The 27,157-nt window shown below is 45.2% G+C and overlaps 4 protein-coding genes across 7 annotated transcripts; 1 reads left to right on the forward strand and 3 right to left on the reverse strand.

The window, feature by feature from the left end:
- Positions 1 to 1,552: 1,552 nt before the first annotated feature.
- Positions 1,553 to 4,709, reverse strand: LOC133154193 (zinc finger and SCAN domain-containing protein 2-like). Of its 2 annotated transcripts, none has more exons than XM_061278697.1 (3): positions 4,456 to 4,709; positions 2,583 to 2,831; positions 1,553 to 2,410 (listed from the first exon to the last, which is right to left on the reverse strand). In XM_061278697.1, exons 1-3 carry the CDS (start codon positions 4,625 to 4,627, stop codon positions 1,788 to 1,790), a joined length of 1,044 nt encoding a protein of 347 aa, XP_061134681.1. In that variant the 5' UTR covers positions 4,628 to 4,709; the 3' UTR covers positions 1,553 to 1,787. The 2 variants fall into 2 exon arrangements, with proteins under 2 accessions (XP_061134681.1, XP_061134680.1); XM_061278696.1 differs by having other exon boundaries at positions 1,553 to 2,413.
- A 325-nt stretch (positions 4,710 to 5,034) lies between these two features.
- Positions 5,035 to 7,787, reverse strand: LOC133154194 (gastrula zinc finger protein XlCGF8.2DB-like). The gene is made up of 2 exons (XM_061278699.1): positions 7,431 to 7,787; positions 5,035 to 6,199 (listed from the first exon to the last, which is right to left on the reverse strand). Exons 1-2 carry the CDS (start codon positions 7,549 to 7,551, stop codon positions 5,289 to 5,291), a joined length of 1,032 nt encoding a protein of 343 aa, XP_061134683.1. The 5' UTR covers positions 7,552 to 7,787; the 3' UTR covers positions 5,035 to 5,288.
- A 391-nt stretch (positions 7,788 to 8,178) lies between these two features.
- LOC133154191 (endothelial zinc finger protein induced by tumor necrosis factor alpha-like) lies at positions 8,179 to 11,041 on the reverse strand. 3 transcript variants are annotated; one of them, XM_061278694.1, is made up of 4 exons: positions 10,860 to 11,041; positions 10,082 to 10,223; positions 9,866 to 9,988; positions 8,179 to 9,504 (listed from the first exon to the last, which is right to left on the reverse strand). In XM_061278694.1, exons 2-4 carry the CDS (start codon positions 10,203 to 10,205, stop codon positions 8,585 to 8,587), a joined length of 1,167 nt encoding a protein of 388 aa, XP_061134678.1. In that variant the 5' UTR covers positions 10,206 to 10,223; positions 10,860 to 11,041; the 3' UTR covers positions 8,179 to 8,584. The 3 variants fall into 3 exon arrangements, with proteins under 3 accessions (XP_061134678.1, XP_061134677.1, XP_061134679.1); XM_061278693.1 differs by having other exon boundaries at positions 10,714 to 11,041; XM_061278695.1 differs by lacking the exon at positions 10,860 to 11,041 and adding an exon at positions 10,408 to 10,699.
- A 3,711-nt stretch (positions 11,042 to 14,752) lies between these two features.
- On the forward strand, positions 14,753 to 27,040 carry LOC133154032 (C-type mannose receptor 2-like). The gene is made up of 45 exons (XM_061278416.1): positions 14,753 to 14,853; positions 14,923 to 14,967; positions 15,046 to 15,201; positions 15,288 to 15,367; positions 16,027 to 16,030; positions 16,139 to 16,306; positions 17,679 to 17,798; positions 17,875 to 17,979; positions 18,062 to 18,085; positions 18,477 to 18,679; positions 18,744 to 18,850; positions 18,987 to 19,099; positions 19,170 to 19,223; positions 19,292 to 19,447; positions 19,534 to 19,616; positions 19,843 to 19,954; positions 20,044 to 20,091; positions 20,157 to 20,324; positions 20,721 to 20,831; positions 20,916 to 21,023; positions 21,144 to 21,173; positions 21,527 to 21,729; positions 21,795 to 21,901; positions 22,030 to 22,142; positions 22,216 to 22,269; positions 22,348 to 22,503; positions 22,610 to 22,692; positions 22,819 to 22,930; positions 22,997 to 23,044; positions 23,120 to 23,287; positions 23,684 to 23,809; positions 23,884 to 23,985; positions 24,059 to 24,088; positions 24,156 to 24,293; positions 24,607 to 24,759; positions 24,907 to 25,041; positions 25,124 to 25,272; positions 25,346 to 25,466; positions 25,539 to 25,590; positions 25,659 to 25,725; positions 25,795 to 25,922; positions 25,993 to 26,042; positions 26,101 to 26,274; positions 26,382 to 26,533; positions 26,608 to 27,040. The coding sequence occupies exons 1-45, from the start codon at positions 14,835 to 14,837 to the stop codon at positions 26,713 to 26,715; spliced, it is 4,743 nt and encodes a 1,580-aa protein (XP_061134400.1). The 5' UTR covers positions 14,753 to 14,834; the 3' UTR covers positions 26,716 to 27,040.
- The last annotated feature ends 117 nt before the right edge of the window (positions 27,041 to 27,157 follow it).

Genomic DNA, 27,157 nt, shown 5'->3' on the forward strand with positions numbered 1-27,157 from the left:
AATTCTTTGTGAATCTATTTTTAAACAGTATTTCATGCATTAATGAGCAGGCATTTTATTTTCAAATGTTTCTGACTTTATGCTTTGTATCTTTTTTCTAATACGTATTAAATATATTCTAAAATTCTGATCATTTCATCCGTTTTTTACTATTATTTGTACATTGACATTTGTGTTTTAAGTCCCCATTTGATTCTATTGCATAGGCTTGGTTCAGAACGTGCAAGTGTACCTCTGTAAATAAACTTGACTTAATTGGTCTAATATTTCTACTGTTGAATATTTTTGAATAAGTTTCGACATATTTGTCATTTTGAATTTCCCCCACAATTCGTTTTTAATGTATTTTTCTGCTATCTGCATTTTTTAAATACAATACTTCATATTTGTAGAGCTATTTATTTGTGTTTTAGCATTGCTTTAGTTCTAACGTGTGTGTGTGTGTGTGTGTGTACAAAGACAGACTTACACACCAAACCAACCTGCGTACTAGTTGTAATTTTTCCAAATGTAATGTAATAACCTATATATACACTCATATTTTCATTAAAAGGTCATTCCGTTGTGGTCAACAACAATTTATGTGTAAAAAACAACAACAACAGTCAAAACAAAGTAAAACTACTCACCTTTCTATTGATGATGCGTGAAGGCAGTGAGTCAACTTTTTCTCCAACACTTCATGACCCAACAAGTGCAGAAAAAAGTTAATTGTAGTAATAATAAAATACAGCACATGTATATGGCCCTTTACTGGACACTCGGAGATGCTTAAAAGTGGATGGATACATTTATTTTATTCATGCACACAAACATGAGGTAGTGGTAAACTAGCCACAGCTGCTCTGGCAATTGGCTAGCGATGAATGCAGGTTGTCTGTACTATAGCGCCCCCTGCAGGGAAACTTTGAGTAGACTACATATACGTTCTAAAACAACTTTAAAGTTGCCGTCAGTGGGCGCAATTAATTGCCCCCTTACCAAATCTTTCAACATTTTTATTCTTTCTACGCTTGATATCGTTCTGCCCTTTTAAAGTTAAAAAATAAGTGGACGTCCTTTTTCTTCTTCGGCGGTGGTTCACCAGCGCTCGAGAAGCTGCAACGTCAGAGGGACGCCATCTTGAGACGGTATTGAGGACGGGCTCAACGGTAGGAACAGACGAAAAAAAAAAAAAACCTACAAAGTCAGACTCCAAATAATTACCTCTAACCCCACGAGACACAAATTTTATTCGTTCCTAAAATTAAATATTCCAATAGTACAATAAAACGTGAACCTAATTAATGTATATTAACATGTCACACCCCAGACATGATTTATCAAGTTTCTTCAAGTTTTTTTTTCTTCTCTATGACATCTGACTATACTACATACAAATATTATATGCTATAATACATTATCACAAAGAATCTTCTACTTCGAGTGTTTAAAATTAATTTAGTAGACAGTAGCCCCTGAAGTTAGGAGAATTGGTGAAGGAAAATAAATATTGATGTCGTCGTGGACCGCATTACCATCACATTGGCGTCAATGACATAAAACATTGAAGTGGTTCAAAAATATGTTTTAATATTTGATGGCTGTTGGAAGACAAACAAAGCAAACCATAAATAAAGCTGAACTTCTTTTGAATATTTTCATTTTTCCTATGATTTAAACAATCCTACAGGGTTAAAACTCAAATGTTTGTCCAATTGCTGGATCATAGCCTAAATGGGCAGGACGACGTTTACTCACCATTGCATCATTTTGTTCTCGAGCTCTTTTGACCTTAAACGGGACCATTAGAAGGCCTTGTGCGTTTTCATGTGCCACACCATGTTAGCCTCGACACAAAACCTCCGGCCGCAAAGCGGGCATGGAAAGTCTTTTCCTGTCGTGTGTATCCGCATGTGTGTCGCCATGGTGCCCTCTTGAGTGAAGGGCTTATCGCAAAAGGAACAACGCAAGGAGTCCTGTCTGTGCGAGTGGATGTGATGGCTTAAATTTGTCTTGCGGGAAAATCTTTTCGCACAAATGGGGCAAACCAAAGGTCCATCAACGGTGTGTGTCGCCGCATGCGCAATCAAAGCAACATTTGAACTAAACCTTTGACCGCAGACGCAGCAGCTCGCAGCGTTGTCTCCACCGTGTTCCCTCATGTGTGCCGCCAGGTGAATCTTTCGAAAGAATCTGTGACCGCAAACCGAGCAGCTTAACCGTTTCTTCCTGGTGCGGGTGCCGGCGTGCGACTGCACGCGTGCTGTCGGAGCGCCATGATCGAGCGGTAGCCGGTCGGGCGAATTGTCATCATCTTCGCACTTCACCAGGGGGGAGCTTAGCAGCAAGTTGCTGCTGCTGGAATCCTCCTCTTCCTCTTTAACGTGGGAAGGCTGGGGATGCTCCAATCGGGAGCTCCCCGCATATTCTTCTGTCAGGCACAAGAAACAAGAGTCACACTGTCCCAACCCTCAACGAGGAAGTCAGCTCAAATGTTTTTACAGTGTACAGTGAGGCACTAAAACTGCATGACACGTCTATGTGACCTAAATAATTTTGTTTTCGAAGTACTTGTTTGTCAGTTTGTCCCCTCATCTTACCTTCAGAGTCGGTACCGCTCCTTAAAAGTTCACCAATGTCGTCACTGTCGGACAACGGAGCGAACAGGCGGTCTCCTTTGGTCTCTGCCATCATACGTTGCGACTCAGTCGGCTCCTCTTCGCTTTTCATGGGGACATCTGCCTCCTGTTCTCTAACGTGGAGGGGCTGCGGATGCTCCAAACTGCTGGTGCCCCCCTGTAGCCGAGGGGAAAATTCTTGTCCTTGGTGACTGATCAGTAGCTGGATGTCTGCAGGGCACAAGCAACATAAACACAGCTGAGATCACGCGATTGTCTGTTTGGTCCGAGTAAGAGCAATCGAGCGTCTCTCCGTTCATTTTATGAACCGCTGTATCGTCACGAAGGTCGCGGATGCGCCGGAGCCTTTCCCGGAACTCTGGGCGTTAGGCGCGGTAGACCCAGAACTGGTCCGTTTGTTCTTTTTAATGACTTGTGGCAATCGTTTTTTCAAACAGTTCAAATATTTCGTCGGCGGCCGCAATTAGTCGCTGCCTTACGAAAGCTTGTAACATTCTTAATGATTTTTTTTGTTAGCTACTCGAATAGGCTTGTATTATTATTATTTTTATTTTTTTGCTTCGTCGAGAGTAAACGCACACTTGTGCCCTGTTCTTCTTCGGCGATGGATTTTTCTTCTTCGGTGGTGGACGCCACTACAGCCAGATTGCAGCAGGATTGAAGAATAAAACGTATTATTTCGATAAGACGTGTGTGTTGATACCTTCAGATTTGACGTGCAAGTTTTAAGAGCACACAAAAGTCCATCAGAACGTAAGTTCTGCTCCCCCTCAACCCAAAAGGCGCGTCCCGTGGCAGCAATCTTGCCTCAAGAGCGAAAAGAGGTGAAAAGTTGAGCGGTGGTCGTGTTTATTTTCAAAGCGAGACACACAATGCGTTGAACAACACAGCATTCATGTCGCGGAACAACCAAAAGGTCAAGGGGTATATACTGTGTGGGAAAGTCAATATTGTCTCTTACCGTCAAATCAGTTCGTCACATACACAATTATTTAACCCCACTTTGATTTGACGAGGTTTCATCACAAACAGCAAAATGTGATTTATGAAGAGATTAAAGTTATTAAAGTCCCAATGATCGTCACACACACATCTGGGTGTGGTGAAATTTGTTTTTTGAATTTGATGCCTCTGTCATTTAAACTGCTTGGACCATATACAGTGTGGTGTGTGTGCTTGATTTTTTTGCACACATTTTATGATACTTTTTTTGGCAAATGGTACCATTTACATGCAAAAAAAAATATTGTGGGATACTTGTTTGTGTCTCCGAACGTGCGCATTCAAATTAGTCTTAAATGCAAAGCTTGTACCGCAAAGTGAACATGAGAACAATTTCTCTCCGGTGTGCGTTGCTGTATGCCCAATCAAAGTCACTTTGAGGAGAAAGCCTTCGCCGCAAATCGAGCAACTGAAAGGTTTTTCTCCCATGTGCGACTTCGTGTGCACGTTCAAATTGCTCTTTTGGGAGAAGCTTCTCTCGCAAACGGAGCAACTGAAAGGTTTTTCTCCCGTGTGCAACTGCATGTGCACGTTTAAATTGCTCTTGTGGGAGAAGCTTCTCTCGCAAACGGAGCAACTGAAAGGTTTTTCCTCGGTGTGTCTCCTCATGTGCGTCACTACGGTGGCCTTATGCTATAATTTTTATCATTTAAAAAAATTGTTACACAAAGTATTGTTTTAAGGGAGCTGGAACGAAATAATGGCTTGTCAATGTGACAATGAAGGCCAACAGGTAGTTTTACTCGTAGACGAGCGTTTATGTCGATATAAAATGTTTTACGGACATTATGATTAGCCAAAGACAAATTGTTGCGTTAAAATTCCCACGTACCTGCGTCGGGTAGCACCACTACGTGTGCCTTGCGAACAGCCTCCAGTTCTCGTCGTTGTCGCTCATTCTCTTCTCTCTTTCGGCAAAGTTCTTCCTCGTACGATTTTTCGAATAGCATGAATATTTCGTCAGCGGCCGCAATTAGTCGCTCCCTCACCAAATCTTTCAACATTTTGATGCTTTTCTTTGACTGAGCTCCGTTTATTGTCGTTCCGTTTTGAGGTGAGGCACACTTCCGATAGGTTCTTCTTTGATGGTGGTTTGAACGCGGTCGATCATGAGCCGCGTGAGACGTGCGCCATCTCGTGGCGAACTTGCAGTACTTAACTCAAGAGAGCCGACGGAGAGCGCTGTTGCCGTGTTTATTGCAAATAAAATGAACAAAATAAACACAAAGTATCACTTATGGCGGTACGTATAAAGATAAATCCAAAATATTTTGCAGATTTTTCACTTTTTCTACACCCCAAAATTCAATTTTATTTTATGACTTCCACCATTTTTCTCAGGTATCATAAATGAGGACAGAGCCGTGAAACAAAATATTATTTGCCAATAATTCAAATAAATCACCAAATAGATACAACATGCAATTTATTTTTTTTACTTCCAGTTATTTATATGTGGAGCAATACACACCACATGAGAATAAATGAAAAAATAAAAAATAATAAAAAAAAGTGAATAAGAGTTGCAAAACAAAACAGCAAAATCAAAAGCATCAGCATCATATGAGATGAACAATAAACTACTGAGCAGATTTATATTTACAACAACTTTAACGGCGATTGAAAAAAGACATACAAAGTTGATTTGAAACACAACTTTCAATTTTAATTTAAAACATTCCGAGTGTCATTTAGACCCGTGTGTGATCTCATGTGTTTAATCATGTTCACCTTCCGCGTGAACCTCTGACCACAAACGGAGCAGCTAAAAGGTTTTTCTCCACTGTGCGTTCTCATGTGCAATACCATAATGGACTTCAGGTAGAATCTCTTGTCGCAAACCGAACAACTGAAGGACTTTTCCTCTTTGTGCGTACGCATGTGTATATTTAAGTTGCTTTTATAAGAAAAGGTTTTCCCGCACACCGAACAAGAGAATGACTTCTCGCCGGTGTGCGTCGTCATATGGGCAATCAAAGCTACTTTCTGAATAAAGCCTTCGCTGCAGACCGAACAACTGAAGGGCTTCTCTGCGTTGTGTGTCTGCATGTGCGCGTTTAGACTGCTCTGGTAAGAGTAACTCTTACCACACACAGAGCACGCAAACGATTTCTTCCCGGTGTGTGTGGCGACATGCGCAATCAGTGCCACCTTTCGGACAAATTTGGCGCTGCAAACAGAACAAGCAAAGTGTTTTTCACCCGTGTGCGTCCGCGTGTGACGCGTCAAACTGCACCTGTACGCATAGCTCTTGCCGCAGACCGAGCAGTTGAAGCGTCCTTTGCCCGTCCCGTTTTCAGAGAGTTTCTCGTCATCTGTATTGTCGGTATCTGCGATGTCGTCGCTACGGGACAGCGGGGAACTTCCGCAATGGTCCTCTCTCGGGCTATGGCCACGAAGCTGTGACAACTCAGGTAGGGCGTTTTCGCCATCTTCCGCCTTAACTACCACGACGGTCAGTGGGAACTCATCCTCTTCCTCTTTGACATTGATGGGCTGCGCATCGTTCTCGTCATTAACATGAGGGCGCTGCGGATCTTCTTCTTTGACTCGACAATTAACTCCATGTTGGGCATCTGTAGGACACAAGTTTTAAAAGAAACCAAAAAATGATGAATTAGAAAACATTCTGATAAGTGCAATAACAGGAAACATAAGAAGACCCCATACAAATTAAAATATTACTGTATGAAATATACAACATGGAAAGATAGAGATATATTATAACTAGGGGTGTAACGATACATCGATACACATCGATTAATCGATATAATGCTCTACGATTTATTGGTATCGATGCTAAAGGTAAACATCGATTTATATCGCCGTGTTTGACCTCGGACATTAGACGCGGCTTTATTTTGAAATCCAGTTCATTGTTGCTTGCTTCCTCTTTCCGGCGTTGTTGTGTTGTGAGCAGAGCACGCACGTGAAAGGGGAGGGGACAACTAGTCCGCGGCTCCTGGGCTGGTGCTATGGCTAGTGTCCAAAAAGACGAGGAAATTTGCTCCCCTTTAGGCTTCAAGTCATTCGTTTGGAAGCACTTTGGATTCCAAAGAAAAGATGGCTCAACGGCCAAGACACGTGCAGTTTGTAAATCCTGCCATGCGGTGATCAAATATTCAGGGAGCACAAATCTCGCCGCACATTTAAAGAAAAAACACGACATCAAAGTTCAGTGTTAAAGTAAGCAATTTGTATACTACAATACTCTTGTAATTTCCTAAATAAAGAGTTTGCAGTACCTTGTTGATTTTGCGTATGAATTGTTATAAATCAGGATATTGTTATATATTTTTTTCTAAAAAAAAAAAAATATCGATCGTAGAGCACTATATCGCGATATATCATGAATGAATCGCAGCAGGCTTTAAGATATCGGCAAATATCGTATCGTAGTTCTTTATATCGATATTATATCGTATCGTGACAAAACCCGCGATTTACACCCCTAATTATAACCTAATGATGTAAATAAATAACTTGGGGCAATGAACCACATGCTGCTTCACCAAGTGACAAGGTTTTTCACTTTTCACCTGGAGTGTGGCTTACGGCAATTTTCCGGAACAAATAAACATAGCGAAGAAACACATTTTCACTAGTTTTATTTCGAGTAACAGTAAATAAGTACCGCAACGGTTAGTTGTGAATTGCATTCCGCGCCTTTGCACTGTGCAATCTCTCTTTGAAAAGGTGTCCTCCACAGTAGTGAAAGGTTTGTTTATCTACCGGTGGAATAGGGAATTACAATACGACGCGCAAACGATGTATTGCGGTTGTAGAACGCTAGGAATGAAACATTACCATCGATGTGTAGCACAATTCGAGTCTTGGAAACAGGTTCCGGATGTCGTTGTTTCTCTTCGTTCTCCTTTCTTACTTGACAAAGTTCTTCCTTATCCGCTTCGTCCAACTCTTTCCACATTCTTTGAGCTTTTGCGTGCAAAATGGTTTGCTAGATGATACCAAAGCGCCGTTGTTCAGGAAGCTTTTTCAAATGACGTCACAGCGTTTCGCCACGCCTGTTGTTCTTAAACAGGGTTTTAATTGTTATTCTAACACTCTATTGCATTTATCTTAAATATGACTTGGAGATTGAGTGTGATAAATTAAGAAAGGTTTCTAAACGTTTGCCGCTATATAATGGCAGGAGGAGGTGGGGGGGGGGGGGCGCTGCTATTAGTCATACCGCGCAAGCGCACAACGGACTGCCATGTTGGAAATCTACGGCACGTCTTTGTGGACAGAACACGAGAAGCTAACGCGCAAATATGAAAACATACGCTGCAAATGAAACAAAGTGCTGTGTATAAACTCAAACATGAGAATAATATCATACAAATATTGGTGACGTAAAAATATGGATGATGTCCATACATACCCAAAAAATTGTATTAGTACAATTGAAGGGGGGGAAATCTTTTTTTGAAAAGGTAAAAAGCATTAAAAAAAGTGTCAGTTTAATTTATTTAATCCGCAGAATAAAATAGGATTAATAAAATGCAGTTCATTTAAAATGTTAGAGCTCCGTATTCACAAAATCTCACCACAATTTTCAGACAGTTTTTATACAATGTTTAATATGTAACATGGTGTAACACACAATACATTAACGGCAGTAAACATTTTTGTAAAACATGACCAGGGGCATTGATGACGACAGCAGAACAAATGATAAATCAGTTGTTAAGAAGCCAGATTCCAATTTGTCTGAATGAAAAACAAAAATATATATATATGTGACATTCACTCTTTGAGAACACAGTTAAGTCCATGAGTACTTAGATTGTGGAACAACACAAACGTGGGAACCGCGTAACTCCCATCAAGACGATGAATCAGCTGAGCGGTACGACGATGACGACAACGGGATTTGTTCTGCACAACAGAATAGTGTTTGTGGCTTTCAGACTCAAATTTAAATAATAAAAAGATGGGATCCGCTTTGGTTAAATCATTTAGCAGTGTCCCCACATGTGTGTGGTCAAACTGTTCTTGTGAGCGTAGCTTTTACCACAAACAGTACAACTAAAGGGTTTCTCCCCCGTGTGTGTTCTCATGTGTGTTACCAGATGTGGCTTTTGAGAGAAGGTTCGATCACACAGTGAGCAGCTAAAGGGTTTTTCTCCGGTGTGCGTTCTCATGTGCGAGTTCACATAATCCTTGGACGCAAATGTTTTCCCGCAAACGGAACAACTATAGGGTTTTTCTCCTGTGTGTATTCTCACGTGCGTTATCACGTGCGACTTATGCGAGAATGTCTTATTACAGAATGCGCAGCCAAAAGGTTTTTCTCCCGTGTGTGTTCGCATGTGTGTGCTCACATAATCTCTCGATGAGAAGGTTTTGGTACAAATTGAGCAACTGTAGGGTTTTTCTCCCGTGTGGGTCCTCATGTGCCTTATAATTTTTTCTTTAGCAACATTTTTACCACAAACTGAGCAGATAACATGTTTTTTACATGTTGGCGAAGTTTTCTTCCTGCTGCGAGTGGTTTCCTTCTCAGAGCATTTGGACATTTTGTCATCACCTTCCCAGTCTGCGTCGCTCCTTGATGGTTCTTCCATGTCATCGTCTGACACCGGCGCTAAATGGTCATCTGGTGGTGGTCCAGCATGATGCTTTCCACTTGGACTTGGATGATGGAGCTGTAACCACTTGGCTGGTTTGTCTAAATCGTCTTCGCTCGTCATAACAATGACGTTCAGTGGCAAAGCCTCCTCCTCCTTAACGCAAGGTGGCTGTGAAGCCTCCTCTCCCTCCTTAACAGATTGTGGCTCTGGATCTTCCTCCTTAATGTGAGAGGGCCGTTGACAGTCTTGCTCAAAAGTGGAGCTCTCCACCTGGTGCTGATGATGAAGTTGTTCCTGCTGGACGCCTACAGGAAACATTTAACTTGACTCATGGTATCGGTACTTGGTATCTACTAAAGAGTTGAGTAACCGTACTGGTATTGGTCTGAACAAAATCTGATGAAAAACATACTTGTTTTTTTCCACCCATTTTACTGAAATTGAATATTTCTCCCAATATCGGCTATCGGCTTCGATGACTACTAATAATTGGTATTGGCGCTGATAAAAACAAATGTATCACTCTCGAGTCAGAATGTAATATCGGCACATGCCTACGCACCTTTTTGACGCCTCTCTCAGCAGAACACGAGCGAACAGTGATCAATTTTGTTCCCTCTGAATTACACACAAGCATTTGCGCTTACTTTTCATTTTCTTACTTACTCGTACAATACAACTTGGTGACATCGGACTCCTCCTCTTCCTCCTTGATTTGCAAGGGCAGTGGATCCTCTGCTTCATGAGGGGGCATGGGTTCTTCTTGGCAACCACTCAGTTGTTGCATGTCTGGAGAACACAAGTGACATATGAGGAGTTCCAAAGAGGAAAGATCAGCCATTCCACAGTCTAGATATGCTTCCATCTTCTAGGCAATACTACCTGCTACTCTCTTATTCCCTCTCGACTTTGACGTGGTGGTGCTGTTGCAGACACTTGGTGGTGGAGGTGTGATGTGGACTGTAGCATAGGTTTGTGCTGGACACCCAGTCCAGATCACTTTCATTCCAAGGATGAGGTTTACCTGTAAATAAAAGGGGCTCGATTGACATTAGGTCATTTTTCTAGTTTCTTCATTTTGAAATGAAATGGTTTTGGGTTTGCGCTGGTCTAATCGGCTACGAGCAGGGCAAACTAATGAGAGCATCACAAAATGCTGTTGAAGAATACAACTAAGAGTGATCGTATTTCAACGGAGAATATTTCACCTATGACAACGTGATCAGAGCAAAGTCTGGGTTTGGTAGATTGGCCCTATTGATTGCAGCCAGCCACGGCCGTCTTCGTCTTTCATTTTTTTTTTTCTGGCGTCAAATCCTCGATTGGTGATTACTTTCGGGAAACCCCTTCCACCCGTTTCCCCCTTGAGCTCTCCTCGACGTATGTATTAGGCATGGCAGACGCCCTCCTTGCTTCGTCGAACAATAACAAATAAAGCGTTGTTGTGCAGCTTGACTTCCAAAATGGACGCGGGCAATGCATTCTGGGTGAACCTACTCTTAAGATATTTTTACCTGCAAATTTGGAAACAGTCGGGCTTTTGGTGGATTTTGATCTGCTGATCGCAGTCAGCCAATGTTGTCTTCGTTCGCTTTTCTACTGGGTGGCGAGTCCAATCAATCGAGCTCGCTTTACCTAGATTGAAGACTACAGAACTCACTTTGGGTCATTTGAGTGGAGGAGACTGCATTCATCTGTTGTAGTTGCCATTCGCTCTTCTTCCTTGTGCGGAAAGATTCTTTTTCTTTTTTTTTCTCTTTGACTTGTGAAGCAATTTCACCGCATCACCCTCGCTTTTTGCTTCTCGACCATTGAGACGCCAACTTCCGTATTCTTCTTCGGTGGTAGTTCAACGGCATCCCGGCACCTCCGCCATCTTGCGGTGATATCAATGAGTGCAGTGAAGGAAAAATAATGAAAAAGGAAACAATAATTCTGCAATTCGGAAACGTAATATATTTGAATGTTTAGTATAATGAGTATTTTATTGAAAGAAAATGTACTATTATTGTATCAATTCTAAATACGTCACAAACATAGACACTTTGCGAAGAATCAGTCTGCAGTAGAATGAAGAGATGATTTATGTTGCCCTTTACAGCTAAACAGAACATTTACAGTACTTCAAAAGATGAGGATAAAAAACTAATACCGTTTTTTTCCATGTATAATGCGCCCCCATGTATAATACGCACCCTATAAATGGCATGTTGATGCTAGAAAAAAGCCTGCACCCAAATTTTGACTCCTACTTAAGTCCGTAAACGTACAACTATTTCAGAAAAAAGATCATCTTTGGGAACAACCGGATGCTGCGAAACCTCTTCCCAGAGGTATGTTTTGTGCTTTTGCACTCAAGGCTTGCGAGGCACAATTGGAGACGCTTTCCCCTCATTTCTCTCAGATTCATTTGCTCATCGTTCATTTTCATTCAAAAGCACCTCGGCTAAATGTATTTTCTCACGTTCTCTGAAAATCAACACGAATTCTGAGAGGCGTGAATGGAAAAGCTTCTGTAGTCTTGTCTATCCTTGAACATAAATTGAGTGACACCTCATAGAATTCCAACTTTCACACTTGGAGTTAATTATTTTTATTTACAGTTAAACGAGTTGACAGCTTTTCGCTGTTGTTCACGTCCAGAACATTTACAAAGTTACCAAAAAATAAAGGAATCAAAGGGGATAGTGCTGTTTCCTTTTTTTTACTTTTGGTCATACGCGCACGCGCGCGCCACCCCCCACGTAGCTTGAGAGTGCTTTGAGACGACTACCTTTGAATGTGACGTGTTTGACGTAGGCGGCGTGTGGACGCGGCGTGGCTCTGGCTCGGAGTAGGGTGCATCAAACTTCCATTTTTCTCTTGACTAAAATCCACTGGCTATTTTCTCCCGACTGCATTCGTTGCGACCCTCAGTGAGAAGGGGGATTTGCTTCCAACATGTGGAAAGGAAAGTGTCAACTTATCCTGATTGCCATATATTGGACATGTGCTTCAGGTAAGCAATTTGTATCTTTAGTCCATTAAAACAACAGTAAAGAGCTGGAGAAACGATGGAATGTACTGTACTGTACTGTACTGTGAGTTAGCATGACTGCATCTGCTTATATTCTCACATTACGGTGCCTGAGATAAAAAGTAAATCATTGCAATGTCACAAATTTGGACGACAACAACTTTGATGAAGAATCCTCATTATTCGGACACTTTGATGTAGTTGCTGTGTACAACTTGGTTTGAGAGGAGCCCAATTGCTTATTGTCCCGGACCGGACCGGACCTTTCTTGTTAGCGAGATTTGCCTTTATCATCATTTTCATCATTCATGCGGGCTGCTGTAATGTCCGAACTTATGAGCAATTTGACTTTGAAATGACGAGCGAAAGCCGTTGAGTCAAGTGTCTTGGCTTTTTTTTTTTTTTACGGCGGCAAACGAGCCGCTTGTGAATTTTAAGTGCGCACTGGCTGTCAGTATGATGTATTGAAGTTGAGCATATAACTTCAAAATATTCAATCTAAAATTGAAAAGCGAATGTGTTGATATGTGGTGTCGCGTTACTGGGCGTTTCCTTCCATCTCTCTTTTCCGCGTTTTCTTTGATTTTCCTTCGCTCTGTATTTTTTTTTTTCCTCCTCAAACATGGGCGCACTTGGAATTCAGGAGCGGCTGATTTGTGACACTTAGATGAGTTGCACCGTTAGGGTTTAAGACAGAGAATGACAACAAGACACAAGAATATTAATAAATGATATATAATAATAAGAATGATAATCATGATAATAATAAAAGTAATACATTTATTATTAATAATAATGATAATAATAATAAATACGAATAATCGTTTCTGATACAATATATTATGCACATGTGTATATAGACAAGATATTTCTTGGTGCCCCTATTATAAGAATATTTTCATGATTTATATGAGCTAATTATAATGAATAATAATCAATCATTATTAGTCATTATTATTAATAGTTTCTTACAGTCCTTGATACAGTATGAGCAATCATTTCTTACAGCCCCTTTATACAATAAATATTTCTTAGCACCTCTGTTATAAAAAAAAAATCATGGTTGTTATGATCTAAATCGAGATCATAATCATTGTTATATTAATAATTATAGTGTAGTAATTATATTATTAATAATACACCTTCGTGTTTGGTCTGTTATCATCACACACAAAAAAGTCGCAACACAGTTGTGGAGTTCATAATATCGCTGTGCATCATCAAAATGTGTCGGCATCATGTTTTCAAAGATTGCAAAATTGAGTAGAACTTTTATGAGACTCTGATTTCAGTGCGTGTTCTAATTGCATTTGCCCCTCACAGTCCATGCTTATTAGGTTTGAGTGAGTGAGTCCGCAGTTTAAAAGCCCTTCTTCTCCATGAAACACTCAGTCAGGCCTGGCTTGCTTGGCTTTGTACTTTGATATAAGGAAGGACGGGCTCTTCATGAGCTAAGAAGGGGGGAGCGGTCCAACTGTTGCAACGTGTTCCATTCGATTGACTTGCGTTGTGCTTTAGCACCCTCCAGTGGTGAAATGTGTGATGACCTGATTTGAGCTTAGGTCATTGGTCATCGATCTGCCACACGTGCGTAACTGCTGGGTGGGGTAATTGCTGAGGGTGAAGGTGATGATGATGATGGCATCTTTTAAGTGGAACAACTTGCACCATTGGTGGGCTGACTACCTACTTTATGCCCCACTGTACATCTGAAGCTTAGTATCATCACTTTGGAGCAATTGTGTGCAATCCTTGGCAGGCGTAAGTGATGCTTTTATGCGAACAGTCAGCAGCTCCACTTTGCCGCATGGCGCTGGCTGGACCCAAAAATGAAGGACAGGCAAGTTTTTGGAAGGGGCGAAAGCGACAGTGGCCGTTGGCCCCTCCATCCCCCCACCCCACCCCTGACAGAATCCTCGTGCATTTGGTTGAGATACCCCCAATGAAGAGCACAGAGTAAAAATATGCATGTGCTCCATCAGTGTGCTCTGATCTGTCGGCCTGATGCCCAAATTGTGCCTTCAGCCAACAAGTGTCCTTCCGGGTGGATCGAGCGCGACTCCAGCTGCTACAAGAAGGAGATGACTCCCAACGGTTGGCTGGGGGCCCGGCACCACTGCGTCTGGCAGGGCGGCGACCTGCTCTTCATCACCTCCTCGGCCGAGGAGGACTTTGTGAAGCGCATCATGGGCAAGAACACCCCCTTCTGGCTGGGACTCTCCAACCAGGTGAGACGGAAGCAGTCGTGGACTCTGCAGCAACAACTGGAACTGTTTTTTATTTTTTCCCCCCAGAAATGCGACAACGTCTGGTGTGGCTTTGTAGCCGGAAGCCAGGAGCTGATCTGGTCTGATGGCAATGCAACGACACACACCAACTGGGCCTTAGACCAATTTAAAAGGTAAGAAGTCACATCTTCGCATGCTGTTGTCAGGGGGACACGCGTAAAGGTTCTGGAACCAATTTTTGAGAACGAGCACTCAGGGAAAAATAGGAAAATGTTCCTTTTTATAATCTACCGACAGCGCCGACGTCGCGTCTTGCGCCTACGTCAACCAAGGAGCTCGTGTTAAGCCTGGGAAGTGGAGGTCTGGCTCGTGCGCTTCCTCGTTGGCCTACATGTGCAAACGGCCGCTGAGTAAGTCTGCACGTCTGCGATCACGTTGCCGTTGAAAGGCGCAAACTGTCTTTTTTTTTTTTTTGGCAGGCTGCCCGGAGTGTTCCTCCAATACTGGTTCTGCTGTAATGAAGAGTGAGTTCCAGCACGCTTAATTGCGCTTTAACCATCTTGTCATGCTTTCCTCCTCAATGTTTTTCTTTGTGGCCTCAGCTTCCGACTGCGAGGATGGCAACTTCCTTTATGGCGATGGTTGCTATTTTTTTGACGCGACGCGCAGAACTTGGGAGGCTTCCGAGAAGTTTTGTGTCGCCCGGCGAGGCCACCTGACTAGCGTGCACTCTGAGCAAGAGGCCAGATTCGTTACTGGTGAGCACCAAGAAGAACCGCCACAGTCGTCATTTGGCTGAAGCTCTTCTTGCCCTGAAGCTCGTGTTCTCCTTCCTTTCATCAAGATCACGCAACATTGCATCCAACTTGGGTGGGAGAAAAGAAGAAGTACGGCAACTACGAGTGGACTGACGGAACAGCTTCTGTAAGTGGATTGCTGAAGGCCTTTGGAAAAGTCATGTTGCAGGCATCCGTCTTGTCTAGAGGCATGGGGCAGCCGCTTACAAAGTATTGGCGCTCTGATTTTAGAGAGGAGGCGGTTAAGATGATATATCCTGGACGGTGGCTCGGGTTTGTCTTTAGGTCTTCAGGGTTAGTTGCTTTGTGCACCTTTTGGGTTGCCAGGGCGGGCACAATGTTTTATTGCAATGTTCATACTACTTTGACTGACAGGGTTAGTTGCTTTGTGCATGTCTTTCCCAGACATTTATTTGGGTTGTCAGGGCGGGCACAATGTTTTATTGCAATGTTCATATTACTAAAGTGAACCCAACAACCAAAGTGAAACTTTAATGAGAGAAGGTACGAAAACGCTGCAAGTGAGGAAATGGGGCGGGAAGATGACCGACCACATTGAATGCAACACGCTGAAGTTCTGTCCAAAATCTCATCCGCAGGACTACGGAAAAATTGACGACTTCCTCGCTGGTGACTGTTCATATATGTCTTCCAACCAAATGCTGTACAGACGTTATTGCCTCGGCAGATACCCAGCGGTCTGCAAAACAGGTGCAAACGTCCCTCCCGAGCGCCCCTTTTGGATGCGTGATGCATTTGCTCATATTCGCTCCCCTTTTTCTGCAGCCAAGTGCGGAGGGCCTCCACAGCTGCCACCATTAGTCGGCCAGCCATTAGGTGTCCCGCACTGCCGCCGTCTTCCGCTGTCTTGCGCCGTCTTACGCCGTCTGTCTCGCAGGCTGGACTGACAAATGCGGCTGGTGGCTGGATGACGCCACCAACGACTTCTGCTACCTGATGATCCGCCAGCCCATCAAGACCTGGCAGGAGGCGAAAGCCGACTGCCAACGCCTCAACGGGAACCTGCTCAGCATCACCAACTATGATGAGCAGCGCTTTGTATATGGTAGGCGGCCATGAATTGAAATATTGGTGTTGTTCTTGTATGTTCATTTCGAACCCATTTAAAACTTGACGAGGAAAATAAAACACCACTTTAAAGTGCCATATCTTAGTCACTGAAACAAACAACCCAAAAACCCCAACAACAAAGAATGCTCGAGTAGGATGAAGCAGAGCTGTTTAGATTCCCACCCTAATCCGTTCAACCAATAATTCAACACCTAAATCAATAAAACAAAAGTAGATACACTTTCAGATTCCTTTTTGCCTGTGTGTAGTCAGTTTTGTCTTTTTTTTCCCCCCCTCATACATGTTAAGAAACCAGTTTTTTGACACTTTTTTTGGAATACTTTTATGTTTGCACGATTTTCATTTTCCAGACCATTCCACAATTTCACTCCACAGACATCCTCCATCCCCGCATTTACTTGAGCTATTTTCATGTCATAGACCAGATGAAACGCTTTTGCAATTTCACCACTCACTTTTCTTATCAGTTGAGGTTTTGCTTTCACTTCTCTTTCCAATCTCTACTACTACTTTTGTGCCAACTGCACCAAGAAATATTTAAGCCTTTCGCTCCATTTGCCCGAGTCTGTCTGGATCCTGTATTTTTCCTGCCGGCTGGTCCCACATTTATGAAAAAAAGAGATTGAATCCATTTACCCCCGCCTTCATCGTGTATTGATGGGTCACTTTCAATGTAATAAATATCTGTGTTTTTGTTTTTATCTCCGTTGCACTGTAATATTGCCCCCTTTGTATTATTTTTACTACAATCTAACATTTTATGATAACGTTCCTTCTTACGTGTCCTCATAATGCTGGTTAATTTATTCTTGTGTTTTTATGAATTGTTTACACAGCGTGTTCTTCTCCTCCTCGCAGGCCTTTTTTAATCCTTTAGTGACCCATGGGCTCTTTGCCTCTTTTTTGTAGTATTTGTTGACAGGACAGGTTTTATGGTATAATGTTTGAAAGAAAGGTAGAAATCCACGCTCCTTCCTCGTCAAGCACAGTCCAGTCCTGTTTCAACACTTGACTCTTCAATATTTGTATGTTTGTATTTCAACCGGTTGGTGTCCTTGGGTTTCCAGTAGTTAAAGAAAATAAATACAGGCAAACGGTCTCTACATAAAAGCCCACTTTTTTATGTTCTGCATATGGAAAGGTTTCTAGTCCCAAAGTGGTTTTGTCAGGAATGTGGTTTGTGTTTACCTTGGTGTTGTGTGTTTTGGCATGTTGTGGTGTTTTGATTAATGTATATATATATATTGAATTCCTTTTGAGCTGAGAAAGTCGATCACCCGGAGCTCAACGTATGACGCGTCCACCTCACTCGGCTCCTCTTGATGATGTCGTTCATTCCGGTACAGGTTACGTCAAGGGTCTGACGAATGCAGCCGCTCTGTGGTTGGGCGCCGACGTCTCCGTCGGTGCCAAAGGCAGCAAGTGGGCTGACGGATCCGCGATCGAATACGTCCACCCGACTTTAGGTTTGTCGGAGACGGTTGTCTGCTGCATTTTGGAGGAACGTAGGAGCACTGAGATCTTCTCTCCCGCCCCCCCCAGGTACCTTCAATGGTAATTGTCTTTCCTTCCTCACTGGCGACGGCACCTGGAAGTATGACTCGTGCAACAACGAGAGAGGTTACGTCTGCAAGCGAAGAGGAAATGGTGAGAGGCAACGCCCCACCGACTGTCGTCGCCTCTTGACGTCTGTCTGTGCCTTGATGTCTCTTTTCCTTTCCTCTTGCAGTAAAGGCTACGCCGGCTCCTGATTGTAAGTCGCCTTTGACTGCGTCGAAAACAATGATCCTGGAGTCACACCATGCCAACCAACAAATTGTGTGCTTTTTCATTTTTATGAAGTACTCAGCCACGTGTTGAATGTTTTTTTTTGCATCGTCTTAACTTGTACAGCGGCACTTTGTATGCGGCCGTGGTTGTTTCTCAAGCGTGAAGGTGTATTTTGCGGAATCCTTTTCAAAATGTAAACGTCTCTGATGCCATTGGGCTAAGCTAACCAAGTCAAGTCTTCCAATTTGCCTGAGAAAATGTAGATTTGGCCAACCGTGACCCGCAAATTGCCCTTTGCCCAAAATGGTGCACTGAAGGGCAAAAACAGGAGTGTGCTCTGATCTGTCCGCCTGATCCCCAAATTGTACCTTCAGCCAAGAAGTGTCTTTCCGGGTGGCTCGAGCACGACTCCAGCTGCTACAAGAAGGAGATGATTCCCAACGGTTGGCTGGGGGCCTGGCACCACTGCGTCTGGGTGGGCGGCAACCTGCTCTCCATCACCTCCTCGGCCGAGGAAGACTTTGTGAAGCGCACCATGGGCAAGGACACCCCCTTCTGGCTGGGACTCTCCAACCAGGTGAGACGGAAGCGGCAGTGGACTCTGCAGCGACAACTGGGACTGTTGTTCTTTTTCCCCCCAGAAATGCGGCAAGGTCTGGTGTCGCTTTGAAGACGGGAGCCAGAACCTGACCTGGTCCGATAACCAGACGACGACATACACCAACTGGGCCTCAAATCAAGTCGAAAGGTAAGATGTAACAACTTTGCATGCTGTTGTCAGCCGGAGGTTCTGGAGCCAATTTTGAAAACGGCCACTTGGGGAAAGGAGAAAAAAAAAAAAAAACACGGGAAAATAATTCCTTGACTTTTTTTTCTCTCGACAGTGCCGACGTTGCGTCCTGCGCCTACGTCAACCAAGGGGGAAGTGGTGAGCCCGGCAAGTGGAGGTCTGGCTCCTGTCATTCCTCGTTGGCCTACATGTGCAAACGGCCGCTGAGTAAGCCTACACGTCGGCGGTCACGTTGCCGTTGAAAGGCGCAAACGATTCTTTTTTTTTTTTTTTGCAGGCTGCCCGAAGGGACAGACGTGTTCCCCCAAAAGGGGTCCTGCTGTTGTGAAGAGTGAGTTGCAGCACACTTATTTGCACTTGACCATCTTGTCATGGTTATGTTTTTCTTTGTGGCCCCAGCCTCCGACTGCCAGGACAACAGCTTTCACTATGGCGATTATTGTTATCGTTATGAGAAGACGGACAAAAACTTTGACAATGCCGAGAAGTTCTGTCGTTCCCGGGAAGGCCACCTGGCTAGCGTCCACTCCGAGGAAGAGGCCCAATTTGTGTATGGTGAGCACCAAGAGGAACCGCCGCAGTCGTCATTTGACTGAAGCACTTCTTGCCCTGAAGCTCGTGTTCTCCTTCTTTTCCTCAAGATCACTCACGGACCTCACAATCTGTTTTCGTGGGACTCAAGAAGGAGGAGGACGACTACGAGTGGAGTGATGGAACAACTTATGTAAGTGAAATGCTTTTGAAAAAGTCATTTTTCAACAGTTGAGCTGGCAAAGTCCAAATTTGAATAGGATAAAAATAAAAGTGGACATAGGAGAAATGCTGCTCGAGGCTTCAAATTCTGGATTGTTTTGGAAGGGAAATGGGCAAAACTTGGGCGTGAGTGAGCGATTGCCGAGGAAGGGCGTTGGGAAGTCGAGCAGAGTCCAACATGCTCATGTCGTCCGCAGGACTACAACAACTGGAAAAATGACACCAAGGGGGACTGTGCATTCCTAAATTCTGTTGGGGAGTTGAGTGCCAGCTCCTGCACAACGGAGCGTCCGTTTGTCTGCAAAAGAGGTGCAAGGCGCTCCCGAGCGCTCCTTCTGCACATATCAAGCATTTGCTCATATTTGCAACCCCCCCCCCCCCCCCCCCTTCCCCTACAGACCAGCACGGAGGGCTTCCACAGCTGCCATCACTAGTCGGCCAACCGAGTAGGTGTCCCGCACTGCCGCCGTCTTACGCTGTCTTGCGCCATCTTACGCCGTCTGGCTCATAGGATGGACTGACACATGCGGCTGGTGGTTGAACGACCCAACCAACAACAACTGCTACCTGATGATCCGCCAGCCCACCAAGACCTGGCAGGATGCGCAAGCCAACTGCCAACGCCTCCACGGGAACCTGCTCAGCATCACCAACTATGAAGAGCAGCGCTTTGTACATGGTAGGCGGCCATTTGTTGGCGTCACGAATAAATGAACGGATGAATGAATGAATTAATCGAACAAATGAATGAATGGAGTCGTTCCAAAATGCACCTCATGGGCTCAATGAGCGGGTCCGTAAAGCGTATCTCTGGATGATCCACCTAAGAGCACCCCAATCCACTGACTCTTTCAAAACCGGACTTAAAACTCACCTCTTTACCTCGGAATTCCTGTTCTCATATCCTAGTTGTCGTCCAGTTGTTTTATACTTGTCCTTGCTTTGTTTTCTTGTTTTTACTTGCCATGTAGCACTTTGAGATTCCTCCGAATGGAAAGTGTGTTAGAAATATAATTTATTATTATTATTTTTTATTATTATTAGATCCTGTTCCACCTTTGCCTTGGGTCCACAGGTTATGCCATGTCTCTGCCCTCTCTGTGGTTGGGCGCCGATGTCTCCACCACGGAAGATGACGCCCAATGGGGTGACGGATCCCCGTTCACCTACATCCACTCGAGTGCCGGTCGGTCTGAAAGCATGTCTGATGCTTGTCGGCTGCACTTTGGTGGAACAGCGGAGCGCTGAGATCATCTCTCCCTCCCTCTAGGTGACGCCGAAGGTGGGAAGTGTCTTTCCTTAATCACTGACAGTGGCGACTGGAAGCACGACACGTGTGACGAGAAGAGAAGCTACGTCTGCAAGAAGAAGAAAAAAGGTAAGTTGTGATGCTCCGCTGGCCGTCATCGCGCATCGACGTCTGTCTGTGCCTTGACGTCCGTCTTTGCCCTGACGTCCGTCTATGCCCTGACGTCCGTCTTTGTCCTTCCTCTTGCAGGAGTGGCAGAACTTCCGCTGTCTTCTGACGGTAAGTAGCCTGACAAAATTGGTCACAAATTCTGTGCAATTTTCCTTATTTTATTAAGTGCGCAAATGTACTTGAATGTTTTTCGCGTTGACTTGCATGTAGCGATGTTTGTTTCACAAGCGTGCTTTAGAAAGGTGATATATTTTTTTAGGGATCATTTCAAATTGTAAACGTCTCTGATGCCATAGGGCTAACCTAACAAGTTGAGTACCGGATCTTCCAATTTGCCTGAGAACATGTGCAAGACAAGTTTTGGCCAACCGTGACTTGCAAATTTTCCTTTTCTCAAAATGGTGGACTGAGGAGCTAAAACAGGAGTTTGCTCTGATCTGTTCCCCAAATTGTGCCCTCAGCCAGCAGGTGTGATCCCGGGTGGCTCGAACACGACTCCAGCTGCTACAAGAAGGAGATGGAGCCCAACGGTTGGCTGGGGGCCTGGCACCACTGCGTCTGGCAGGGAGGCAACCTGCTCTCCATCACCACCTCGGCCGAGGAGGATTTTGTGAAGGACACCATGGGCAAGCACACCCGCTTCTGGCTGGGACTCTCCAACCAGGTGAGACGGAAACGGCAGTGGACTCTGCAGCAACAACTGGAACTGTTTTCTTTTTTCCCCCCCAGAAATGCGACGAGTTCTGGTGTCGCTTTGAAGGCGGGAGCCAGAATCTGACCTGGTCCGATGGCGAGACAACGACACACAGCAACTGGGCCTCAAATCAACTCGAAAGGTAAGACGTAACGACTTTGCATGCTGTTGTCAGGCGGAGACGCGTAAAGGTTCTGGAACCAATTTTGAGAAGGAGCACTCGAGGAAAAATAGGAAAATGTTCCTTTTTTTTTTTTAATCTACCGACAGCGCCAACGTTGCGTCCTGCGCCTACGTCAACCAAGGGGGAAGGGGTGAGCCCGGCATGTGGAGGTCTGGCTCCTGTGATTCCTCGTTGGCCTACATGTGCAAACGGCCGCTGAGTAAGCCTGCACGTCTGCGGTCACGTTGCCGTTGAAAGGCGCAAACGGTCTTTTTTTTTTTTTTTTTTTGCAGGCTGCCCGAAGGGACGGACGTGTTCCCCCAAAAGTGGTCTCGCTGTCGTGAAGAGTGAGTTGCAGCACGCTTATTTGCACTTTAACCACGTGGTCATGGTTTCCTCCTCAATGTTCTCCATTGTGGCCTCAGCTTCCACCTGCGACAATGGCAACCTACTGTATGGCGATCATTGCTACTTTTACTCGAAGCTGTACAAAGATTGGGAGGATGCCGAGAAGTTCTGTGTTGCCCAGAGTGGCCACCTGGCTAGCGTCCACTCATGGCAAGAGGCTCAATTCGTGTTTGGTGAGCGCTCAGACGAACCGCCGCAGTCGTCGGTCCCACAAAGCTGCCGTCATTTAGCTGAAGCTCTTCTTGCCCTGAAGCTCTTGTTGTCCTTCCTTTCCTCAAGATCACTCGCAAAGCGTTTGGTATTCTTGGCTGGGACTGAAGAAGAAAAGCAACAACTATGAGTATAGCGACGGAACAGCTTTTGTAAGTAAATTGCTGAAGGACTTTGGAAAAGTCATTCTGCGCAAGCTCGTTTGGGAAAGTGGAAATTTGAGCACAACAATTGCGCGTTGGGAAGCTGAGAGTCCAACACCCTCATGTCGTCCGCAGGACTACGCCAACTGGCAAGATAACACCACGGGTGACTGCGCATTCCCAAATTCTGTTGGGGAGATCGGCGGCAGCCCCTGCACAACAAAGCGGCCATTTGTCTGCAAAACAGGTGCAAAAATGTCCCTCCCGAGCGCTCCTTCATGTACTTGCTCATTCGCCCTCCTTTACCATGCAGCCAAGCGTGGAGGGCCTCGACAGCTGCCACCATTAGTCAGCCTACAGGGTAGGTGTCTCGCACTGCCGCCGTCTTCTACGCTGTCTTATGCTGTTTTGCCTTCCTGCGCCGTCTGTCTCGCAGGTTGGACTGACAAATGCGGCTGGTGGCTGGACAACCCATCGGAGGACTTCTGCTACCTGTTCAACTTTCAGCCCACCAAGACCTGGCAGGAGGCGCAAGCCGACTGCAAAGGCCGCCAAGGGAACCTGCTCAGCATCGCCGACTCGGAGGAGCAGGGCTTCGTACGCGGTAGGAGGCCATGAATTCAAATATATTGGGCATAAACAAGTGCATCAATTGTTATTGTCCAACATGAAGCAAACGAGAAATAGAAGCTAAAGTAAATCGAAAAAGGCGTCATGTCTTCGTACGCGGTCTTCATCCGCGGTAGGCTGGCCATGAATTTGCTAATTCTTTGATTAAAAACCTTTTTTTTCCTGCTGCACCTTCCTTTCCAACTCAAAACCTGATAAACCCGAGATATGGCCAGCGTTGCTTGGTTGTTTTTTTGTTTTTTGTTGTTTCACTCTTTGTTGCAGTATTGTTAGCGCTTTGTCACGGCTGTGCCGTACCCATCAAGTTGTAGTGCTGAGTAGAGTGAGTCGTTTTTGGAATCATCTTGCATGTTCTCCTTGGGATCCAAAGGTATCGCCAAGCTTCTGGGGATGAATGATGATGCCTCACTGTGGTTGGGCGCCGACGCCTCCATCAAGCGTGACGGCGACAAGTGGACTGACGGATCCCCCTTCTCTTACCTCCACTCGAGTGCAGGTCGGGCTGAAGCGGTTGTCAGCTGCATTTTGGCGGAACGGATGAGCGCTCAGATCTTGTCTCCCTCCCTCCAGGTGTCGCTGAAGGGGGGAAATGTCTTTCTTTGCTCACTGGCAGCGGCGACTGGAAGCGCGACAAGTGCGACGAGAAGAGAGGCTACGTCTGCAAGAAAAGAGGTAAGTGAGATGTGACGCCCCGCGGTGGACCGTCATCACGTGTCGACATCCACGTTCTGGTTCCCGCTTCTAGGAAAGACACATCAGCTCCCGCCACATGACGGTAAGTCGCCTTCAACGTCTCTGTAAAAAAAGACGGAAGAGAGAAGTCAACGGTTGTGCTCTCACAGGCTACAAGGAGGAACTTCACTGCCAAGACGATTGGAAATCCCTTGAATGTCCCGATGAAAGAGTCATCCGCGTACGGTCGGCTTTCCATGGACGGAAGCGTAGCGACGTCTGTCCGAGTGGCGGCAGCGGATCACGCGGTAAGAATCCTCCAGTGGCATCGTTGCTTTTGGCTCGCTGTCCTGGAGCCTTTTCTGTCACGAGGTTTTCACACGCCGTCAGCGTTGGCGGTAACTCGTTTGTAACATACTTTTTATTTTTTTTTCATATTTTTTTACCTTTTCTTTGAATGAAAATAGAAAACGAAAAAGAGCTAAGCCGGGCGCTTTTTTGATTCCCCTTTTCTAATAGTCATTAACCATTAAAATTCCCTATGTCCTGTAACAAGTTGAAGTCAGTATGTAAGTGTGCGAATAAAATGCGCGTGAAATGGTGGTGTGTTGTCACTTGCAGATGACTGCAGGGTGGAAGGGGCTCTCCGGTACTTCAGAGGATTGTGTGACAACTATCAGACTTGCCCCATTTACCCCATTTACCTTACGGATACGGACTCCTGCCCTGGTGTCTCCAAATACCTCCGCGTCGTCTACAGCTGCGAGAAGAAAGGTGGGCTTCGCATCCTGACACTTGTCGATGGATGATGTGCCAAGGAAAGATCCCCTGATAGAGCGTCGGCTCGGAACGGGTGACCAGACATGAGAATGAATGAGCGAGCGTTCCTTCCACATTGTCTTTTTTTTGGTCTTTCCTCAGTGTGTCTTAATAGTCTGGGCATCGCTGACGGGACAATCCCAGACCCTTCCTTTACAGCCTCTTCTTTTGTGATCAATGCCGAACCTCACAAAGCGCGTATGGGGGGCAGCGGTTGCTGGAAATCGTCCAGAATCCGTACGTAAAAAAAAAAAACAGCTCTCCGTCGTAGTTGCTGGTAGTTTGGTATCCTGAGCTATGGAACGCCTTCCGCCCTCAGTCGGCAGCTGGATCCAGGTGAACCTCGGTCAGAACTTGAAGGTGACAGGCATTGAGACCCAGAAGTGTGCATACCAAGGGCAAAGTTCTAGCGAATTTGTGATGCAGTTCAGTACTGACGGAGTGACTTGGTATCGCCACCCAGTACAGGTGAGCGGTCGTCGACTTGTTTCGTCGTCCAGGCTGTTGTCATTCATTGCAAACACGCGTGTTTTGTTTCCAGCCTACCTTGGGGATGTATATTCTAACCAGGCCCGTGTTCGCCCAGTACGTCCGCCTTCTGCCAATGTTTTTGGGCCTACGCTTTGACGTCTTAGGGTGCACGTCTGACGACACCCCTCGCAGTGAGTACGACGTTTGGAGTGCAGTGAAAAACTAGCAAGAAACGGGCTTTGATTTTCCCTTCTGACCCACAGACATCTTGTGCAACAGCACAGCCACCGACCTCAGCCTCGACGGTTCAATGACGTGAGTCAGACTTGGTATGACGTTTCTTGCCGAAAAGGCCTCCTCCACTCAACGAATGTCTTCCGCAGGGTCCGGTGCCCACTGGGCTGCGCCCAAGCTGACTACGCGGTCTATGGAACACGGATCTACGAACAAGTATGTTAATTACTGCAGGACCTGCCGGCGGAGTTCTTGTCCTTTGTTTGAGACGTTCTCTGAGTGCAGGACTCAAACATCTGTGCGGCTGCTATTCACTCGGCCATCATTGAGATTGGAGGAGATGTGACTTTGCTGAAGAGCCGGCCACAGAAAACCTACAAAGGCTCCACCTGTAACGGAATCGCTTCAACAGCGTGCGTGCTCCGCTTTCACTGGCGAGTCCACTCAAAGACGCCCGGCTCATTCTCACTTTACTGTCTGCAGATATGCTGACAAATTGGCTACGTCTCCGTCCTTCACTTTTGCTGACATGGGTGAGTAGAATGTCCAGAATAGAAAGCATTTCTTCACGTGACGCCATCTTGCACGCAGAGCCGAGATGCTCGGGGCCTGACTGGGAGGAGTTTGGGGACTTCTGCTACAAACATTTTGACACTAAGAAGACGTGGTATGGCGCTCGACACTCCTGCTGGGGTCTCGATGCCAATCTGGTGTCCTTTCGCTCTGAGGCTGAGTGGGATTGGCTGCAGGACCTCATGAAGCTTGGTGCGCGCGCGCTAAGCGTCGCTCGCGCTAAGCGTCGCTCGCATCTGCTCGATACCTGCCATATCTGGAAAGCGAATGAGAGCTCTGTTGCCGTTTGTCCTCTGCAGCCCCTGGAGACACGTGGACCGGACTGAATGACCAGGTCAATCGCGGCAGATTCGTGTGGTCGGACCGCCAGAAGGTGCCGACCTTCACCAACTGGGCTCCTCCGGGAAGACCTACCGGCCTGATGGAGAATTGCGTGGCCACCTTGAGCCAGGTAGGTGCAGAAAAGATTGACCCGCTCGCCGAAGACAAGTTTAGATTTAAAATCAATTTCATTTTGATTTTCAGTCTGGCAAATGGAAGAAGATGTCCTGCTTAGAATTTAACGGCTACGTGTGTAAGATGCCCACAGCGCGTTATCCGCTGGATTTGGAAAGTGCCAATGCAAGTTGCTAGTATTCATATGAATGCAATTGACCTTGCATGATCATTCTGCTTGGTTTACCATGCATTTTGATTGACTGATTGATTTAGCATGCATTATTATGATTGATTAACCATGCATGAATTATTTTTCTTAGATTTACAGTGTTATTATTCTGTTTAAGCATCTTCTTCTTAACATGTGATATTATGATTTACCATGCATTATTATTTTGTTCAGTTTACCATGCATTACTATGATTGATTAACCATGCATTAGTCTTTTTGTTAGATTTACCATGTGTTGTTATTCTGTTTAAGTTACCATGCATTCTTCTTCTTCTTCTTAACATGCGATATTGTGATTTACCATGCATTATTATGATTGATGAACCATGCAGTAGGCTTTTTGTTAGACTTACCATCCTGTTTAAGTTACCATGCATTCTTCTTCTTCTTGACTTAACATGTGATA

This window comes from Syngnathus typhle, linkage group LG5 (genome assembly GCF_033458585.1).
Source record: "Syngnathus typhle isolate RoL2023-S1 ecotype Sweden linkage group LG5, RoL_Styp_1.0, whole genome shotgun sequence".
NCBI classification, from domain to species: Eukaryota; Metazoa; Chordata; class Actinopteri; order Syngnathiformes; family Syngnathidae; genus Syngnathus; species Syngnathus typhle.

Coding starts and splice junctions, on each gene's coding strand:
- LOC133154194 (XM_061278699.1), bottom strand. CDS start 7,551: ATGTGGAAAGAGTTGGACGAAGCGGATAAGGAAGAACTTTGTCAAGTA. Junction 6,200..7,430: donor AATTGTGCTACACATCGATG/GTAATGTTTCAT, acceptor TGTGTCCTACAG/ATGCCCAACATGGAGTTAAT.
- LOC133154191 (XM_061278694.1), bottom strand. CDS start 10,205: ATGAAAGTGATCTGGACTGGGTGTCCAGCACAAACCTATGCTACAGTC. Junction 9,989..10,081: donor AGGGAATAAGAGAGTAGCAG/GTAGTATTGCCT, acceptor TGTGTTCTCCAG/ACATGCAACAACTGAGTGGT. Junction 9,505..9,865: donor CACCAAGTTGTATTGTACGA/GTAAGTAAGAAA, acceptor TGTTTCCTGTAG/GCGTCCAGCAGGAACAACTT.
- LOC133154032 (XM_061278416.1), top strand. Junction 16,307..17,678: donor TGAGCAGCGCTTTGTATATG/GTAGGCGGCCAT, acceptor ATTCCGGTACAG/GTTACGTCAAGGGTCTGACG. Junction 17,799..17,874: donor ATACGTCCACCCGACTTTAG/GTTTGTCGGAGA, acceptor CGCCCCCCCCAG/GTACCTTCAATGGTAATTGT.
- LOC133154193 (XM_061278696.1), bottom strand. CDS start 4,627: ATGTTGAAAGATTTGGTGAGGGAGCGACTAATTGCGGCCGCTGACGAA. Junction 2,832..4,455: donor AGTGGTGCTACCCGACGCAG/GTACGTGGGAAT, acceptor TGTGCCCTGCAG/ACATCCAGCTACTGATCAGT. Junction 2,414..2,582: donor GAGCGGTACCGACTCTGAAG/GTAAGATGAGGG, acceptor TGTGCCTGACAG/AAGAATATGCGGGGAGCTCC.